The following is a 20,085-nucleotide window of genomic DNA, read 5'->3' as shown; positions in this document are numbered from 1 at the left end:
CAGTGTTGTTAACATACGACCATTGATGAGGTTGATACTGGTAAAGCTTGTCAGCTTTAGTCCAAACTGTTGACAACAATGTTCCTAACACTTTTTTATTGTAGACATATGTTTATTGGACAGTTTTGCAAATAATTTTTCTAGCTTTTCTCTGGAATCTTTACAATAGAATTCCTAACACTGTTGTGTTGGTGTGGACATGGTTGTCAACTTTGATGATCCCACAATCACCAACACATGTTACAAGCAATGTTTTTGTTTGATATGGTCCTGCTTTTGTAGTTGCCAACGGACAGTTTGCCTCTTTCATAATTCTTCCAATGTGTGGGTGATAAGTTAGGCATAATGTCAACCTCAGATATCTTACACAAGCTGATTCCTGTAATTTATTTCATATCTGGGGAGGTGATAACAAGTAGTGGTGATGTGAGAAGGAGATGGAGTGAGTATTTTGAAGGTTTGTTGAATGTGTTTGATGATAGAGTGGCAGATATAGGGTGTTTTGGTCGAGGTGGTGTGCAAAGTGAGAGGGTTAGGGAAAATGATTTGGTAAACAGAGAAGAGGTAGTGAAAGCTTTGCGGAAGATGAAAGCTGGCAAGGCAGCAGGTTTGGATGGTATTGCAGTGGAATTTATTAAAAAAGGGGATGACTGTATTGTTGACTGGTTGGTAAGGTTATTTAATGTATGTATGACTCATGGTGAGGTGCCTGAGGATTGGCGGAATGCATGCATAGTGCCATTGTACAAAGGCAAAGGGGATAAGAGTGAGTGCTCAAATTACAGAGGTATAAGTTTGTTGAGTATTCCTGGTAAATTATATGGGAGGGTATTGATTGAGAGGGTGAAGGCATGTACAGAGCATCAGATTGGGGAAGAGCAGTGTGGTTTCAGAAGTGGAAGAGGATGTGTGGATCAGGTGTTTGCTTTGAAGAATGTATGTGAGAAATACTTAGAAAAGCAAATGGATTTGTATGTAGCATTTATGGATCTGGAGAAGGCATATGATAGAGTTGATAGAGATGCTCTGTGGAAGGTATTAAGAATATATGGTGTGGGAGGAAAGTTGTTAGAAGCAGTGAAAAGTTTTTGTCGAGGATGTAAGGCATGTGTACGGGTAGGAAGAGAGGAAAGTGATTGGTTCTCAGTGAATGTAGGTTTGCGGCAGGGGTGTGTGATGTCTCCATGGTTGTTTAATTTGTTTATGGATGGGGTTGTTAGGGAGGTAAATGCAAGAGTTTTGGAAAGAGGGGCAAGTATGAAGTCTGTTGGGGATGAGAGAGCTTGGGAAGTGAGTCAGTTGTTGTTCGCTGATGATACAGCGCTGGTGGCTGATTCATGTGAGAAACTGCAGAAGCTGGTGACTGAGTTTGGTAAAGTGTGTGGAAGAAGAAAGTTAAGAGTAAATGTGAATAAGAGCAAGGTTATTAGGTACAGTAGGGTTGAGGGTCAAGTCAATTGGGAGGTGAGTTTGAATGGAGAAAAACTGGAGGAAGTAAAGTGTTTTAGATATCTGGGAGTGGATCTGGCAGTGGATGGAACCATGGAAGAGGAAGTGGATCATAGGGTGGGGGAGGGGGCGAAAATTCTGGGGGCCTTGAAGAATGTGTGGAAGTCGAGAACATTATCTCGGAAAGCAAAAATGGGTATGTTTGAAGGAATAGTGGTTCCAACAATGTTGTATGGTTGCGAGGCGTGGGCTATGGATAGAGTTGTACGCAGGAGGATGGATGTGCTGGAAATGAGATGTTTGAGGACAATGTGTGGTGTGAGGTGGTTTGATCGAGTGAGTAACGTAAGGGTAAGAGAGATGTGTGGAAATAAAAAGAGCGTGGTTGAGAGAGCAGAAGAGGGTGTTTTGAAGTGGTTTGGGCACATGGAGAGAATGAGTGAGGAAAGATTGACCAAGAGGATATATGTGTCGGAGGTGGAGGGAACGAGGAGAAGAGGGAGACCAAATTGGAGGTGGAAAGATGGAGTGAAAAAGATTTTGTGTGATCGGGGTCTGAACATGCAGGAGGGTGAAAGGAGGGCAAGGAATAGAGTGAATTGGAGCGATGTGGTATACCGGGGTTGACGTGCTGTCAGTGGATTGAATCAAGGCATGTGAAGCGTCTGGGGTAAACCATGGAAAGCTGTGTAGGTATGTATATTTGCGTGTGTGGACGTATGTATATACATGTGTATGGGGGGGGTTGGGCCATTTCTTTCGTCTGTTTCCTTGCGCTACCTCGCAAATGCGGGAGACAGCGACAAAGTATAATAAAAAAAAAAAAAATATATCTATCTGTATTTCTGATACCAGCATTCTGTAGGGGATGGCCACAGAAAAAAGTATGTTTATCCTTGTCTTTACATGCCTCCCTCTTATATGCCATTCCATGCATTCTTTGACTATTTCTCCCCCTCCAATACTCTTCCACTCTATTTTCCTCTATGTAATGATTGTTCCAAGGGTTTCTTTCCATTTTCCATATCATCATCACCATGCACTTGCTTGGATTGAATCCTATTATCCATTTATCTGACCCACTTTGGAATTCATCAAAATCCCCTTGTAGGTTGATGCATTCATCATCATTAGTTCCCTCATGACCTTGGCACCATCTGCAAACATGTTTAGATATAATTCCAATCCATAAGGCAAGTCATTTACATACAGTAAGAATAGTAGTGGGTCCAAGACCAAACCTTGTGGCGTGCCACTCATAACTTTATCCCTCTTCAAGGATGCACCTTTTGCCTACATTCTTTGATACTTTCCATGAAGTTAGGCTTTGTCTAGTGAGGGAGCCCACTGCATGTAGACCCAGCTTTTTAATTAACCTCCAGTGAGGAACTGTCAAAGGCTTTCTGGCAGTATAATAATACACAGTTTACCCATCACTTCACTTTGATATATGATGGAGCTCGTGTATGACCTCCTCTCCCTTTATGTATGATCTTTTCCTAAAACCATGTTATCTCCCTGTTCAAGTAATCATGTATTTGCTTCCTGATTATATTTTCTAGTGTTTTTACAGACCACACTTGTTAGTGAGACAAGTTGAAGTTCAATGAAGTTTCCCAATTCCTTGAACATAAGCACATTTGCCCTCCTTCTTATTTTTGAAACTACACATTCCACAAATGAATTATTGACCATAATTTTGGGTGCTTTAGGAAGTGCCTTTGTGCATTCTTTCAGCATATATGGGGAGATTTTGTCGGAAGCATGGGTTTGTATAGGTCACTTTGATAGCCTGACTACTTCATTTCTGTTGAGTTCTACATGTTCCAAAACTTCATCCCCTCCCATGTTGGTAATCCTGGTATGTTATTGTCCTCCACAGTAAGAAGACTTTTCACTTCATTCACCACCTCACATTTTCTTAGTCATCCTCAAGAGTTTTTCCCTGAGTTCTAGGGCCTAATCTGGTGCTCTTTCACTTAGAATGTGTTCCTGATGAACTTATGTAAAAGTTTTGGACTGTCTTTTGCTTTCTCCATAGTGATTTTAAAAAATCTCTCTGCTCCTTCCTCCTTACCTTGCAATACTCATTCTTTTTTCTCTCGTATCTTTCATATGTTGGCTAATTGCAGTATCTTTTACATCTGCCTGGAATATCCCTGAGCATTCTTTCCTTATAATATTTTTTTGTTAAACAATATCTCTTTCCACTTTAATCCTCCTCATCAGTTGGACATCAGAGGTACCTAGGAACTACAAACAGTAATATCATTGTAAGAATACAGTTCTGTTGGAGATCTGTGTGCCTCTAAAGTTCTGTATCTCTTATGGTGTGTTGTTGCATGAAAACAGTTGGAATCAGTTCCAGTGTGTATTTGAAGGTTTAACCTTAGTTAGAATTTTTAAAATCTGTTAACTCTCAGACAAGAACTGGTCACATATGTAGCATACTCTGAAAGTATGATAGATATTTTCCATTTTCTTGGATGTACATTTTCTGAGAAGGGCAGCTGGTGGGATGTCTGATCGTTACATGGTGGGCATGAGGATGAAGAGTTGTATAGGTTTTTAGAAAAGAGGAAATCATGAGGGAGAGAAGAGAGTGGGGAAAGTAAGTGAGCTTGGAAAAGAGATGTGTGAAGAAAGAGAGACTGAGTGTAGAATAGCAGAAGGGAGAGTAGATGAAGTTAGGGGAGTGTGTGAGGAATGGGAGGTATTTAGGGAAGCAATGCTGGCATGTGCTAGAGAAGTGTGTGACATGTGAAAGTTGGGAGATGGGCAGTTGAGAAAGGATAGTGAGCAGTGGGATGACAAATTGAAGTTGCTTGCTAAAGAGAAAAGAGAGATAAATGGGCATTGTTTACAGGGGAGGAGTGTAAATGATTGGGAAATGTATAAGAGAAAGTGGCAGGAGGTCAAGAGGAAGGAGCAAGGGTTGAAAAAGAGGGCAAATGAGAGTTGGGGAAGCAATTATCAATAGACATAAGGAGAATAAGAAAATGTTTAGGAAAGAGGATGATAGTGTGAGAAAAACAGGAGAACAAATGGGAATGTCAGTGAGAGCGGCAAATGGGGAAGTGGTAACAGGTAGTGACAAGATGGAATGAGCATTTAGAAGGATTGTTGATAGTGTTTGATGATACAGTGATGAGGTGTTTGGTTTAGGAAGAATGTGAAGTGAGAGTTATAGAATGTAGGTTGCTGAAGAGAAAAGAGGATGTGAAAGCCTTGCATAAGATGAAATGTGGCAAGAAGACTGGATTAGATAGTATTGCTGTTGAATTTCTTAAGAAAGGAGGTAGCAGTGTTGTTGATTGTTTTTTTAGGATTTTTATTGTGTGGATGGATCATGGAGAGGTGTCTAAGGATTGCTAGAATGCATTTATAGTGCCATTGTATATGTGCAAGGGGGACAAAGGTGTTTTTCAAACTACAGAAGTATAAGTTTGTTGAGTGAACCTAATAATTGTATGAGAGAGTAGTGATTGAGAAGTTGAAGGCATGTACAGAGCTTCTGATTGGTAAGGAACAGTGTGATTTCAAAAGTGGTAGAGGATGTGTGGATCAGGTGTATACTTTAGAGAATGTGTGTGAGAAATAAAGAAACAGAAGGATTTGTATGTTGCATTTATGCATCTGGAGAAAGCATATGTTAAGATTGATAGAGATGCCCTGTGGAAAATCTTCCAATCGTATGGTGTGGGAAGAAACCTGCTTGAAATAGTGAGAAGTTTTATCTTGGATGTAAGGAGAGTAATTGGTTCCAAGTGAAGGTCGATCTGTGGCAGGGGTGTATGATGTCACCATTACATTGATTTGTTTAGGGATGAGGCAAGTAAATACAGGTTTTAGAGATGGGGATGAGTATATAGTCCGGAGGAGATGAGGGGCCTAGAAAATGAGACAGTTGTTCTTTGTAATTATCTATTTGTAATTACTTACTTTTTGCTGGTTGGGGAGTTTTACATTCTTGGGATCCCATCTGACAACCTTTACTATTGCACAACCTCTTGAATTTATATATATGCTGTCTACATCAACTGTGTCCTTCATCAATCTGTTCCATTCACCTACCACTCTTTGTATAAAAGTATTTTTTCACATCCTTGTTATGTTGTCTGGTTGCTCTATTCCTACACCTCTCAAAGAACTGTCCTCTCTACTTCATCAGTCTCCTTTAAAAACTTGAAGGTTGTGATGTCACCCCTCAATCTTCTCTCTTCCAAGGCGGGTAAATTGAAAGCCTCCAGCCCTTCCATGTAGCTTAGCTCTTAATTCTAATACCATCTTTTTTTTCCCTTCTCTGGATCTTCTCTATAAGTTCTTTGTGCTATTTTAGGTGCAGTGACCAAACCTAAGAATTAGTATTATTAGTAGTAGTAATATTTTATTCTAGATTTGGTCTTGTGTTGGATATGAACGGCTTGCTAAATATTTCTTTGAACATATACTTGAAGGCTATTCAAATATTTACCAGCAGATTGGCAACAGGTTAGGGATGATAATTACTTCCACACAGAATCCTTAAGCATATTTCCTGCTAGGTAAGTGTTAAATTGCAACTGTCTTACAATATGTTCCATCCTTAAAACAATTCATTTAATTGGGTTGAATTTTGTCAACCATTTTTCAGACCAATTTTGAAGTCTGTTGGGCTTCCCTTGAAAGCTGATGCAGTCTTCCCCACTTTTCACTTTCCTCATGACTTCTGCATTATCTGCAAACATTTTTAGGTAGGATTCCATACCTTCTGGCAAGTCATTATTATAGATCAAGAAGAGCAATGGTCCCAGAACTGAACCCTATTTCACTCTACTGGTCACCTCAACCCAACTGGAAAAGTCTCCTCTGATATGCATCCTTTGTTCCCTCCCACTGAGATAATCTTCTATCCATCATGGGATTCTCTCCCTTTATCATGCTTGATGATCCGGCTTCTTGATCAGCCTCCCATGTGCCAGAGTGTCAAATGCTTTCTGGTAGTCCAGATGCAGGCAATCCACCACCCTTCCATCTTGTTCAGGACAGTGCTCCCTTTTTTCTTAAAACTCTAAGAAGTTAGTTACACATAACCTCTTTTCCCCATAACCTTGCTGTCCCTCACTTAGGAAATTTCACCTCCACAAAAAGTAATCCTCTTGTTTTCTAAAAATCATTTCCTGAACTTTACACACCATGCTCATAAGTGAAAGCAGTTTGTAATTCATTGCATGTTCCAGGTCTCTTTCTTTTATATAGGTATGACATTTTCCCCTTTTCCATTCCAGTGGCACTTTCTCTAGTGACATCTTGAGCAATAACTCAAGTGGTCTATCAAGCGTATCTCTACACCACTTTAGCACATATGATAAAATTTCATCAGGACCATGAGCCTTGTATGGGTCAAGTCCTTTTAGTAATTTGTTCGTATTTTTCTAGATATCTCAACAATTTCCAAAATCTCCTCCGCATTCCATCTCTGATGTTGGGGCTATAGTGTCTTCAATGTTGAATTCACTTTAAAACTTCATGTTCAGTTCCTCACATATACTTAAAGCATCCTCCACAATTTTTTTTTATGAATCCCTTGACCTGGTTAGCTGCTCCTTAACTCTCAACTGGCTCCTCATGAACTTGTGGAATAGTTTGGATTTTCACCTACCTTGTCCAGAATACTCTATTCAGAGTTTCTTCATTTCTCTTTGTTGATCCTGCTTTACTTGTTTTGTCCTCTCTTATACCTGCAAATGCTAATTGCATAAAATGCCGTCTATATCTTTGCCAGTTTGTATCTCAAAGCTCCTTTGCTTTATGACATCTTTTATGAAACTCATGCTTGTACTCCTTTATTGTAAATTTCACAAAAACTCCCAACACACAACAATGCTTTGGTTCTGGCTACTGAATTCCATTTCCCAATCTATGGTACCATAGAAATTTTTGAGGTTTATGTAGTTTATGTAATTATATCTACTCTTTATTTCCTGTCTCTCTTAGTGTCATCTTTTAACACATAATTGAACATGAGTTTTACATTACCACTTTTTTTCCTGTCTTACGTCTGCTATTTTGCTGTCCTCTTTTAACACAAAATCGAACTTGATTATTTTTTTTTTTCCGCTGTCTCCCGCGTTTGCGAGGTAGTGCAAGGAAACAGATGAAAGAAATGGCCCAACCCACCCCCCTACACATGTATATACATATGTCCACACACGCAGATATGCATACCTACACAGCTTTCCATGGTTCACCCCAGACGCTTCACATGCCCTGATTCAATCCACTGACAGCACGTCAACCCCGGTATACCACATCGATCCAATTCACTCTATTCCTTACCCTCCTTTCACCCTCCTGCATGTTCAGGCCCCGATCACACAAAATCTTTTTCACTCCATCTTTCCACCTCCAATTTGGTCTCCCACTTCTCCTCGTTCCCTCCACCTCCGACACATATATCCTCTTGGTCAATCTTTCCTCACTCATTCTCTCCATGTGCCCAAACCATTTCAAAACACCCTCTTCTGCTCTCTCAACCACGCTCTTTTTATTTCCACAAATCTCTCTTACCCTTACGTTACTTACTCGATCAAACCACCTCACACCACACATTGTCCTCAAACATCTCATTTCCAGCACATCCATCCTCCTGTGCACAACTCTATCCATAGCCCACGCCTCGCAACCATACAACATTGTTGGAACCACTATTCCTTCAAACATACCCATTTTTGCTTTCCGAGATAATGTTCTCGACTTCCACACATTCTTCAAGGCTCCCAGGATTTTTGCCCCCTCCCCCCACCCTATGATCCACTTCTGCTTCCATGGTTCCATCCGCTGCCAGATCCACTCCCAGATATCTAAAACACTTTACTTCCTCCAGTTTTTCTCCATTCAAACTTACCTCCCAATTGACTTGACCCTCAACCCTACTGTACCTAATAACCTTGCTCTTATTCACATTTACTCTTAACTTTCTTCTTTCACACACTTTACCAAACTCAGTCACCAGCTTCTGCAGTTTCTCACATGAATCAGCCACCAGCGCTGTATCATCAGCGAACAACAACTGACTCACTTCCCAAGCTCTCTCATCCCCAACAGACTTCATACTTGCCCCTCTTTCCAAAACTCTTGCATTCACCTTCCTAACAACCCCATCCATAAACAAATTAAACAACCATGGAGACATCACACTCCCCTGCTGCAAACCTACATTCACTGATTATTATATGATCACTTTTTCCAACTGATGTATATATTATTCTCAATATCCATGCTTGTATGAGTGAAGATAAGGTTTAGTGATAATAGTGTATCAGTCCCCTCATCCTAGGGTGCTCCAAACTATATCAGTCCCCTCATCTTACTGTGCTCCTTGACATGTTAGTGTAGAAAATTTCCTGTATGCACTCCTTAAAACTTGAGTCTCCATGACTCCCTGTCACCATGAGAATTCAAATTCCTGCAGTATATCTCTTTATAAATGAAATTCCCCAAGATCATTATTTTACCATATCTAAGAAATGGGTCTTTCATTGTTTCATGTATCATTATGATTGACAAATGAGAAACTGTAGAAATTGCTGACTTAGTTTGGAGTTGTGTGAAAGGAAGAAGTTGAAAGTAAATGTGAATGGAAGCAGTGTTAAGTTTAGCAGAATAGAATGACAAGTTAGTTAGGGTTTGAGTCTAAATGGAGAAAATTTTGAGGAATTGAAGCGTTTTAGATACCTGGGGTGTACATAGCAGCAATTGGAACCATGGAAGCAAAAGTATTTCATAAGGTGGGTGAGAGAGCTAAGTGTCTGGGAGCATTGATGAATGTATAGAAGAGAGGTCATTATCTGAGAAGGCAAAACTGGGTTTATTTGAAGGTACAGTAGTCAAAAATGTTATATAGATGTAAGGCATGGGATATAGATGATGACATGCATAGATTGGTGGATGTGTTCAAAATGAAGTGTTTGAAAGCAGTATGCGGTGTGAAGTGGTTTGATTGAGTAAATAGTAAAAGGGTAAGAGAGAAGTTTTGTAGTAATAAGAGTGTGGTGGAGAAAGCTGAAGAGAGTGTACTAAAATGGTTTGGACATGTGGAGAGAACGAATGAGGAGAGGTCGACAAAGAGGATATATGCGTCAGAAGTGGAGAGGACAAGGAGAAGGCTAAACCAAAGTGGTGATGGAAGGATGGAGTAAAATAGATTTTGAGTGATCAGGGCCTGAACATGGTGGAGGGTAAAAGGCATGCATGGGATAGAGTGGATTGAAATGATGTGATACACAGAGGTCCACATGCTGTCAATAGGCTGAATCAGGTCATGTGAAGCAGCTGGAGAAAACCATACAAAGGTCCATGGGGACTGGATAGGTGGATGCGGTTTCAGTGCATTATGCATGACAGCTAGAGAAAGGACATGAGTTAATGCAGCCTACCTTCATATGTTCCTGAGGCTGCCTTGTTAATGTAGGAAACAGCAATCAAATTCAACTGCTCCTGTACTGAGGCCAATCAGGCAATGGATCAGGCTTATCTGGATTGAAAAAGCTCTCCTTCCTCCTGGTCCCATTCATTGTTTATCACTGCCCATAATCATTACAAGGACATTATCCACAAGGCAAAGCATTCCATTCACACAAGGTAGGTGTGATAACCTCTCACCATCCACTTATAGGTCTTTCTGATCTTTGGCTAAGGGCATCATGAACAACTTTTTTCGCTCCACCTTTCCTTATCTTTTTCATTTTGACTTTATTAAAGCTGTCTCTCCCATAGACAAACAGCTCTCCTTGGTTCCCGTTTTTTTTTTTTTTTTGTCTAACACCCCCTTGGATGTCGTTAACTTTCCTTCACTCCTTGATGCTCCTCTTACTAATTGTATATCCCTCCGTGTAATCTCTTTTTGGACTATCAGAAAAGTGCTTGTCTCTTTGGACACAAGCAAGGTTTATGGTTCCTATTCCTTCCATCCCTATGTACTGAAGGAGCATGCCTCTGAACTTGCATCTGTGTTTGCTCGTCAGGTCAGATTCTGCTAAAAACCAAAACTTTTTCTTCTTCATGGAAGCATGCATTGATACATCCCATCTCTAAGAAAGGTGACCATTCCAACCTCTGTTGCTTTGACATGTACCATTTTCTAAGTCTTTGAATCCCTCCTATCGGGATCCCATATCCTTAGACATCTTGAATCTCACAGTATTGTATCTGATCACTAGTATTGCTTCAGTAAGGCAGGATCCAATGGTGATATTCTTTGCTGTCTTCCTTATGTCTGATCATCAACCCAGAAAGATTTTGGGGGAATTCTATGTAGTTTCCCTTGACATATCCAAAGCTTTTGACAGGGTGTGGCATCAGGGTCTCATCTCTTTAAGCTCTCCCTGTGTGGGCTTCCTTTCTTCACTTTGCTCCATCATATGAAGTTTCCTCTCTAACTGATCTATCCCTTTAGTTGTTAATGGATCAGGCTTCCCCTTTTTCTACATTAATAACAGTGCCCCTCAATGTTTTGTCCTGTCCCCAATAGTTTTTCTCCTTTTTATTGATGATTTTCTGTTTTCCTCCAATAATGAAATGCACTCATACGCTGATGGCTCAACACTGCATTCCTCCACATCCTTCAATTCTGCTCCTTCTCACTCGATTTGTATGTCATCTCGACACAACTTCCTCAGTAAATTCAAGCCTGGACAGGATATCTCAATAGGGTAGACAAAATCCGCTTAAGTTTAATGCCTCGAAGACCCATTTTCTACCCATCTCTAATGAAAATTCCTCGCAACTTTTCTCTCTCCTTTGATAGTTCTGTAATTCACTCTTTCTTGGAAACCCTACATTACTGAAATAGGTAAGTCTGCTTCTTAAATACTGGGAGTCATTTTTAGATGTTGAAATTTCTTGTATTCTGAACAGTTGCTCCATTCATACAAAGGATTGATCCATCCTTGTAGGGAGTACTGCTATCTTATCTAGGGCTGTTCAAGCTCTGCATTCCTTGCTTAACAGAGTTAAGTCGAAAACAGTATGACTTATAATCTCTCTCAGGCTAACTTCAAAACTTGACCCACTTGCCCTACACCACAATATTGGTTCACTTTATCTCTTCCATAGGTAATACTTTGGTTTTTGCTCCCAAGAGCTGACTGTTTTTGTTCCCCACCACTAGGTAGACCAAGCAATACTTGGCAAGCTGCTGCACCACAGGACAACTCTGTGGCTGTATTGATAATTGTTTCTTTACTTACCACTCAAAGCTTTGGGACTCTATACCTTTTCATGTCTTCCCATTAACTATGACCTAGTACATTTTAAAAGACATTTTTTTACTTTCTTTAGAATTTGTACATACTTTCCCTTGTCTCTTCTTTTTCCCTCTCATAATCTTCTCCATATTTCAATAAAGGCCTGGCATTGATGTGAACTTTTGTGTGTAACTGGAGCCTTAAGTAAAAATGTATCTGTGATTCTGGTCTGTGGTTCATTGATCTTTCTCAGTCTCATTTTGTAAAAGTAAACAAGACATTGGCAGACGTATTCCTTTTGCTTTATTTCCATTCAGTTTTTTGGAAAATCCAGTGGTCTGTCTGTGATGCTCTGCTTGATTACATATAGAGAAATACCATTAGATCCATGTGCTTTTGGAAGTAAAATGTTTGCACTTAGTAGGATATTTATACATTTTTGTATTCCTGGCTGCCTCATTTTTAAACTGCTATATATGCCTTTATGTGCTCATGCACACTGATTTAAATGTGTAAATGGCAATATGAATATCATTTTGTGTTCTAGGAAGTACAAATTGTGTAACTTTAAGGAGAATGAATTTCAAAAAATGGTAATTATTTACTTGCAGGTGGGGTAGTTGAAGCATCAGATTTTTGTGAAGACTGGCTTAATGTGTTTGAAAAATGTGGTTACACTGCTTCTGATCTAAGGCATTTAAGGTATCTGTATATTTCTCATTACTCATTAGTTATTCATATTATCTACAAATCATTACTTGCACCTCATACAAAACTTGTCAAAATGCTAGTATTTTCATGTCTCTAGACATCCCTCCATAGTCACTCACCTCACTGATACCTTCTTCCTAACTTTCTCCTCATGTCCCGTCTCTATGTCTTCAGTCTTATTTGAACTATTATCACTAAAGTTCCAGCAAAAGAATCCTGTCTAGTGGTTAATGTATGGGAGCAAAGATATTTTTCAAAAGAATGTTAATTTTGAGGGTATTGGAAAAGAATATAAAGGGCTGAAAGTCAGATCAGATGGTTTTGTTGTAGCTGGCCCAAAAAGGAATGAAGGTAACTTTACCCAGAGCAGAGCTTGAGGAATAAATGAGAGACTATGATGCCTTTGCAGGGATAATGATATCAGCTTTGTAGACCCATGGCTTGACTTCATGGGAGATAGGAGACTGTATGATATAAGCTGCATTCACCGTAACAGTAAAGGGTCTGAACTGTTAGTTGTAAAGGAACCATTTAGTTAATACACTTTTGATTACATCATTTTTAGAACAATGTGCACAGTCTATTTACAACATTTTTGATTTTCATGGGCTTAAGTTTGGAATAACATGATCATTGCATTGGCAGCATGGTGGTATGACATTCCCAGCACCATGTGAGAAGCATACTTTCACTATATTTGACAAGGATGACCCAAACATTAAATGAAATGAAGAAAGTAATTAGTGGATGTATGAGACTTGGTATGGTAGGGAGTGCAAAGGAATAAATTGTGGGACTGGTCGAGTGGGTAAAACATGATGTTCTGAAGTGGTATGGGCTTGTGGAAAGAATGCGAAATGGGAGTTTACAAACATGGTGTATGATAATATGATAAAAAGGGTTGGTGTTAGAGGAAGATCACCAGTGACTTGGGGAAATAGCATGGAAGAGTTCTGGGAGGAGAGAAATGGGGAAAGAATGTGTGGAATGGTGTATGTAAGGGAAGCATGTAAGGACAGGGATAAGTGGAGACTCTTTTGCCGTGGCCACCTCTTTGATTGGAGTTCCTGGAGGGAAGGGGTTTCATGGATAAAGACAGATTGGTAGATAGACTCAAACACAGGACAGAGTTCATAGGTAACCTCAAATGTCATAGTTGACATCAAGTGCAATAAAGAAATTCATCATGAGAAGACAATGAAGGCTAAGCAGAGAACACTATATTTCTTTTAAAGAAAATGGACACTTGTCAGTAGGACCAGTCTTCAATATCTAATGACGTAGTAGGTGAACTCACTTGACCATCCCTCTACCTTCCACATCTGTGTCATCTGACCCAGATGGCATCCTTCCCCAGTAGTTTCATCAGCCCCAGCAAGCAATTCATGCACAGCAGTAAATGTAAGTGCTGTAATTAAGTTTGTTATTTTCTGTTTTTATCCTAAGAGTTCATAGTACATTATGTATATTATAGTATCTTATACTTCCCGGTATGTGTATACTGTAGTTTTTCATTGGTATAACATTTGGTTCTGTCTTATTAATAATGAAAACCCTGAAATCTCCATTACTTACATTATTTGATTTACACAACTGTTTTCAAGAATGAAGCTTGTTTAACTGAAGAGGTCTTTGTATATGGATAAGAAAATATTTAGCAAGCTATTCCTATCCGGGATAGTGCGAAAACCAGAATATGCTTCTCAAATTTGGTCATTGCACTTAAAGAAGCACAAAGAGGTCCAAAATTATGAGAGATAAACTACAGGGAAAGGATGGAGGCATTAAATTTACCCACCTTAGAAGATAGAAAACTAAGAGGTAACCTGACCACAACCTTTAAGTTTTTAAAAGAGATCGACAACATGGACAGTGGACATTTCTTTAAAAGATGTAGTGATAGAGCAACCAGAGGCCATAACATAGAATTTAGTTATAAATTTATAATTGAGGATGCATATAAGTACCTTTGTAATACGGATGAATGGAGCAGATTGACTTGAGGATATTATTGATGTAAACAACATAAATGAATTGAAGGGGGGTTGTATGACAGTAGAGAGTGGTCAAGAGATGGGGCCCCGAGTGGTGAACTCCTGTATGTACAATATAGCATCCTTCCACCTCCTTCTTGGAGTATTGTGGCCACTAACACAGTAAATCTAGTCTCATACAGGCCACAAAAAATTAAACTGAATGACTTAAAAGAAATTTTAATGAAAGTTGAAGAAATATTGCAGGATTAGGGAAACTGAATCTGATAATTATGTAGACTAGGAACTTTAACTACCATTTTATTGAGTGGCAGGAAAGAGGAATAGATCATGAATGTGGATAAAAAGAAGGAATAATGGACCATCTCACAAAATAGAACAGTTACAAAGACTAACTAATCTAGGTGAATCATTCAGCCTTATGCAGATAAATCACAGACCAACAAGAGAGAACTGTAGCATGCGAGAGATCTTTCTTGTACAAGTATGGCACCATTTCAGATATATAAGTGAATCATACAGGTATTTCATATGATGACATAGAAATTACCACAGCATATTGTGTGGACTGCAACAGAAGACAGTGGTATGGTATGTTGAATGATGTGAATTTTCACTGTGACAAATTAGACCAGAGAAAGATCATTGAAAGGATTTTAAAGAAATTCTACTGTAGTCAGCAGAGGCAATAATCTAATAACAAACATAAAAATATAAAGTGAGAGACCAAGACAAATAATCCTTGAGCAAACAGCAAACAAAAGGAATGCAAAATGAAAGATACCTAAGGACAGAAAAGGATGGATGAATGGAAGAGGAGCATGGAAAAAGAAGATAACCATGAAAGAAGTAAGGATAAAAGAGCTTGATGAGAAACAAAAAATCTCATAGAAGAGAATAGAAAATAAATGGAGAGGATGCTAATTGCTTGGACATCTACCATTTCTAAAGTCTTTGAATCCCTCAAATCACATATCCCTAAACACCTCGAAAATCAACCATGAAAGATTTTGGGGAGTCATGTGTAGTTGCCCGTGACGTATCTTAGGCTTTAGACATGGTATGCCATCAGGGTCTCGTCTCTGAGTTCCCCCTCTTTTGGCTTCCCTCCCTCACTTTGCTCCTTCATATCTAGCTTCCTCTCCAGCCAGTCTATCTCTCTGGTTGTTGATGGATCAGCCTCCCCCTTTTCTCTATCAACAGTGGTGTCCCTGAGCATTCTGTCCTGTCCCCTACACTTTTTCTCCTTTTTTTCAACAATTCCTTCTCCTCCACAAATAATCCAGTGTGCTCATATGTTGACGATTCAACACTGCATTCATAAACATCCTTCAATTTTGCTCCCTCTTCTCTCATTCAGTCTGCATCTCATCTTGACACAGCTTCCTCACTAAACTCAAGACTTGGACAAGATATCTCATTGGGTTTCAAAAAATCTTGTTAAATTTAATGCTTCCAAGATCCAGATTCTACCCATCTCTTTATTGAAAACTCCTCGTGACTCTTGTCTCTCCTTTGACGGTTCTGTAATGCCACCTCTAGACTCAGTGAACATACTTGGCAGTACTTTAACATCCACTCTTTCTTGGAAACCTCACATTACAGGAATAGCCAAGTCTGCCTCTAAGAAACTGGGTGTCCAGTTTAGATGTCGAAACCTCTTCTGAACAGTTGCTACATTTATACAAAGGCTTGATTCGTCCTTGTTGTGCTCTGACATTTGGTTAGGTTCTAGCTCTGCACCCTCACGTGACAGAGTTGAGTCAAAAGCAATCCGACTTATAAACTGTCCCCGGCTAACATACAAACTTGACCCCTTTGCCTTATACCGTAATGTTGGTTCATTTTCCCTATTCTGTAATTATTACTTAGGTTTTTGCTTCTGAGAGCTGGCTGCTTGTGTGCCCATAACTGCTAGCTAGACCTTGCAATACTTGGCGAACTGCTGCATCACATGATTATTGTATTGCCATCTGCAACTCAAGGGTGGGCTGTTTTGATACCTGCTTTTTTTTCCTATATGAAGCTTTGGAACTCTTTACCGTCTCATGTCTTTTCCAATAATTATGATGTGACACATTTCAAAAGACAGGTTTTTATTTTTCTCCAAAATTCGTAAATACTCTCCCTTATCTTTTCTTTTTCCATTTCATTCCATATTTCAATTAAGGCCTTGCCTTGATGTGGACTTTTACTGTGACTGAAGCCTTCAACAATAAAGAAATAGTAAACAGCTCAAATATAAGAAATTAACTGACAGACTATAGTAAACAGCTCAAATATAAGAAATTAAATGACAAACTATTTAACCAACACAGTGAAAATGCACGCAGATACTGAGATAGTAGAAGAAGATATGATTAGAGTGATTGATCAGCTTAGAGAAAATTCAGCTTTAGAACCATAAAGAATTGCAGCCACAGTCTTCAAGAAGACAAAGACAGCAGTAGTGAAAACAGTGATGTTATTGTTTAGGCAACATCAAGATGTTGGCAGAGTTGTTACAACTACATAATAGCATATGTAACACTACTATGCGAAGGAAGATCCAAGCAAATACCAAAATAGTACCAACCAGTTTGCTTGACTTTGTATGTAGTATAAGTCTGAAAGAAAGATAAAATGACTTAGAACATCAAATCAAGAATAGATACATAAATGAAGGCTAACGTGGCCTTGTACTAGAATAAAGTACACAGTCTTATTTATCAGTTCATTACAGTAACATATTAAAGTTTTATGCAAGTAAAGAGAATGGAAATTTGGAAACTTTTTTAAGCAGTAGTAAAACAAAATGGAACCATTTCTGAGGGTAGAGACACTATGTCTGTTGTTCCATAAGGAACAGTGTTAGCTCTCATTATGACAATGATATTAAACATTGACAGTGAATAAAGAAAAGTTTAGTAAATAGATTTGTTAATGACACCAGACTAACCAAGACAATTGGATCAGGATGTGCAAAAAGACTTAGACACAGTCTACAAATTGGTGGAAGTAAACTTAAAGGAATTTAATGAAGATGAATTTGAGCAGTAAATGCACTACCCATGACTGATAGAGAACAGATATGAGTGAATGGGGGTCTTTTCTTAATTTGTCTGTGGCACCACCTTACTATTGTAGTAAACATATTTAATATGGGTAAAATTGAAAGTTGATGGAGAGAGGTGGGTGATTATTGGTGCATATGCACCTGGGCATGAGAAGAAAGATCATGAGAGGCAAGTGTTTTGGGAGCAGCTAAATGAGTGTGTTAGCGGTTTTGATGCACGAGACCGGGTTATAGTGATGGGTGATTTGAATGCAAAGGTGAGTAATGTGGCAGTTGAGGGAATAATTGGTATGCATGGGGTGTTCAGTGTTGTAAATGGAAATGGTGAAGAGCTTGTAGATTTATGTGCTGAAAAAGGACTGATGATTGGGAATACCTGGTTTAAAAAGCGAGATATACATAAGTATACTTATGTAAGTAGGAGAGATGGCCAGAGAGCATTATTGGATTACGTGTTAATTGACAGGCGTGCGAAAGAGAGACTTTTGGATGTTAATGTGCTGAGAGGTGCAACTGGAGGGATGTCTGATCATTATCTTGTGGAGGCTAAGGTGAAGATTAGTATGGGTTTTCAGAAAAGAGGAGTGAATGTTGGGGTGAAGAAGGTGGTGAGAGTAAGTGAGCTTGGGAAGGAGACCTGTGTGGGGAAGTACCAGGAGAGACTGTGTACAGAATGGAAAAAGGTGAGAACAATGGAAGTAAGGGGAGTGGGGGAGGAATGGGATGTATTTAGGGAATCAGTGATGGATTGCGCAAAAGATGCTTGTGGCATGAGAAGAGTGGGAGGTGGGCTGTTTAGAAAGGGTAGTGAGTGGTGGGATGAAGAAGTAAGAGTATTAGTGAAAGAGAAGAGAGAGGCATTTGGACGATTTTTGCAGGGAAAAAATGCAATTGAGTGGGAGAAGTATAAAAGAAAGAGACAGGAGGTCAAGAGAAAGGTGCAAGAGGTGAAAAAAAGGGCAAATGAGAGTTGGGGTGAGAGACTATCAGTAAATTTTAGGGAGAATAAAAAGATGTTCTGGAAGGAGGTAAATAGGGTGCGTAAGACAAGGGAGCAAATGGGAACTTCAGTGAAGGGCGTAAATGGGGAGGTGATAACAAGTAGCGGTGATGTGAGAAGGAGATGGAATGAGTATTTTGAAGGTTTGTTGAATGTGTCTGATGACAGAGTGGCAGATATAGGGTGTTTTGGTCGAGGTGGTGTGCAAAGTGAGAGGGTTAGGGAAAATGATTTGGTAAACAGAGAAGAGGTAGTAAAAGCTTTGCGGAAGATGAAAGCCGGCAAGGCAGCAGGTTTGGATGGTATTGCAGTGGAATTTATTAAGAAAGGGGGTGACTGTATTGTTGACTGGTTGGTAAGGTTATTTAATGTGTGTATGACTCATGGTGAGGTGCCTGAGGATTGGCGGAATGTGTGCATAGTGCCATTGTACAAAGGCAAAGGGGATAAGAGTGAGTGCTCAAATTACAGAGGTATAAGTTTGTTGAGTATTCCTGGTAAATTATATGGGAGGGTATTGATTGAGAGGGTGAAGGCATGTACAGAGCATCAGATTGGGGAAGAGCAGTGCGGTTTCAGAAGTGGTAGAGGATGTGTGGATCAGGTGTTTGCTTTGAAGAATGTATGTGAGAAATACTTAGAAAAGCAAATGGATTTGTATGTAGCATTTATGGATCTGGAGAAGGCATATGATAAGTTGATAGAGATGCTCTGTGGAAGGTATTAAGAATATATGGTGTGGGAGGCAAGTTGTTAGAAGCAGTGAAAAGTTTTTATCGAGGATGTAAGGCATGTGTACGTGTAGGAAGAGAGGAAAGTGATTGGTTCTCAGTGAATGTAGGTTTGCGGCAGGGGTGTGTGATGTCTCCATGGTTGTTTAATTTGTTTATGGATGGGGTTGTAAGGGAGGTAAATGCAAGAGTCCTGGAAAGAGGGGCAAGTATGAAGTCTGTTGGGGATGAGAGAGCTTGGGAAGTGAGTCAGTTGTTGTTCGCTGATGATACAGCGCTGGTTGCTGATTCATGTGAGAAACTGCAGAAGCTGGTGACTGAGTTTGGTAAAGTGTGTGGAAGAAGAAAGTTGAGAGTAAATGTGAATAAGAGCAAGGTTATTAGGTACAGTAGGGGTGAGGGTCAAGTCAATTGGGAGGTGAGTTTGAATGGAGAAAAACTGGAGGAAGTGAAGTGTTTTAGATATCTGGGAGTGGATCTGTCAGCGGATGGAACCATGGAAGCGGAAGTGGATCATAGGGTGGGGGAGGGGGCGAAAATTTTGGGAGCCTTGAAAAATGTGTGGAAGTCGAGAACACTATCTCGGAAAGCAAAAATGGGTATGTTTGAGGGAATAGTGGTTCCAACAATGTTGTATGGTTGCGAGGCGTGGGCTATGGATAGAGATGTGCGCAGGAGGATGGATGTGCTGGAAATGAGATGTTTGAGGACAATGTGTGGTGTGAGGTGGTTTGATCGAGTAAGTAACGTAAGGGTAAGAGAGATGTGTGGAAATAAAAAGAGCGTGGTTGAGAGAGCAGAAGAGGGTGTTTTGAAATGGTTTGGGCACATGGAGAGAATGAGTGAGGAGAGATTGACCAAGAGGATATATGTGTCGGAGGTGGAGGGAACGAGGAGAAGAGGGAGACCAAATTGGAGG

General features: G+C 39.7%; 1 protein-coding gene across 2 annotated transcripts in view; it reads left to right on the top strand.

Moving 5' to 3' along the window:
- Positions 1-20,085, top strand: part of LOC139757454 (acyl-coenzyme A diphosphatase NUDT19-like) — a 182,476-nt gene that overhangs the window by 27,450 nt on the left and 134,941 nt on the right. For both annotated transcript variants that reach the window (XM_071677981.1, XM_071677980.1), the window contains exon 3: positions 12,287-12,377. In XM_071677981.1, the coding sequence (XP_071534082.1) occupies positions 12,287-12,377 (91 nt within the window). The remainder of the gene's footprint in view (positions 1-12,286; positions 12,378-20,085) is intronic.

Source organism: Panulirus ornatus, chromosome 26 (genome assembly GCF_036320965.1).
Source record: "Panulirus ornatus isolate Po-2019 chromosome 26, ASM3632096v1, whole genome shotgun sequence".
In the NCBI taxonomy this organism is placed as follows: Eukaryota; Metazoa; Arthropoda; class Malacostraca; order Decapoda; family Palinuridae; genus Panulirus; species Panulirus ornatus.
The sequence above is the reverse complement of the archived record's forward strand: the minus strand, read 5'-3'. Positions and strand labels throughout refer to the sequence as shown.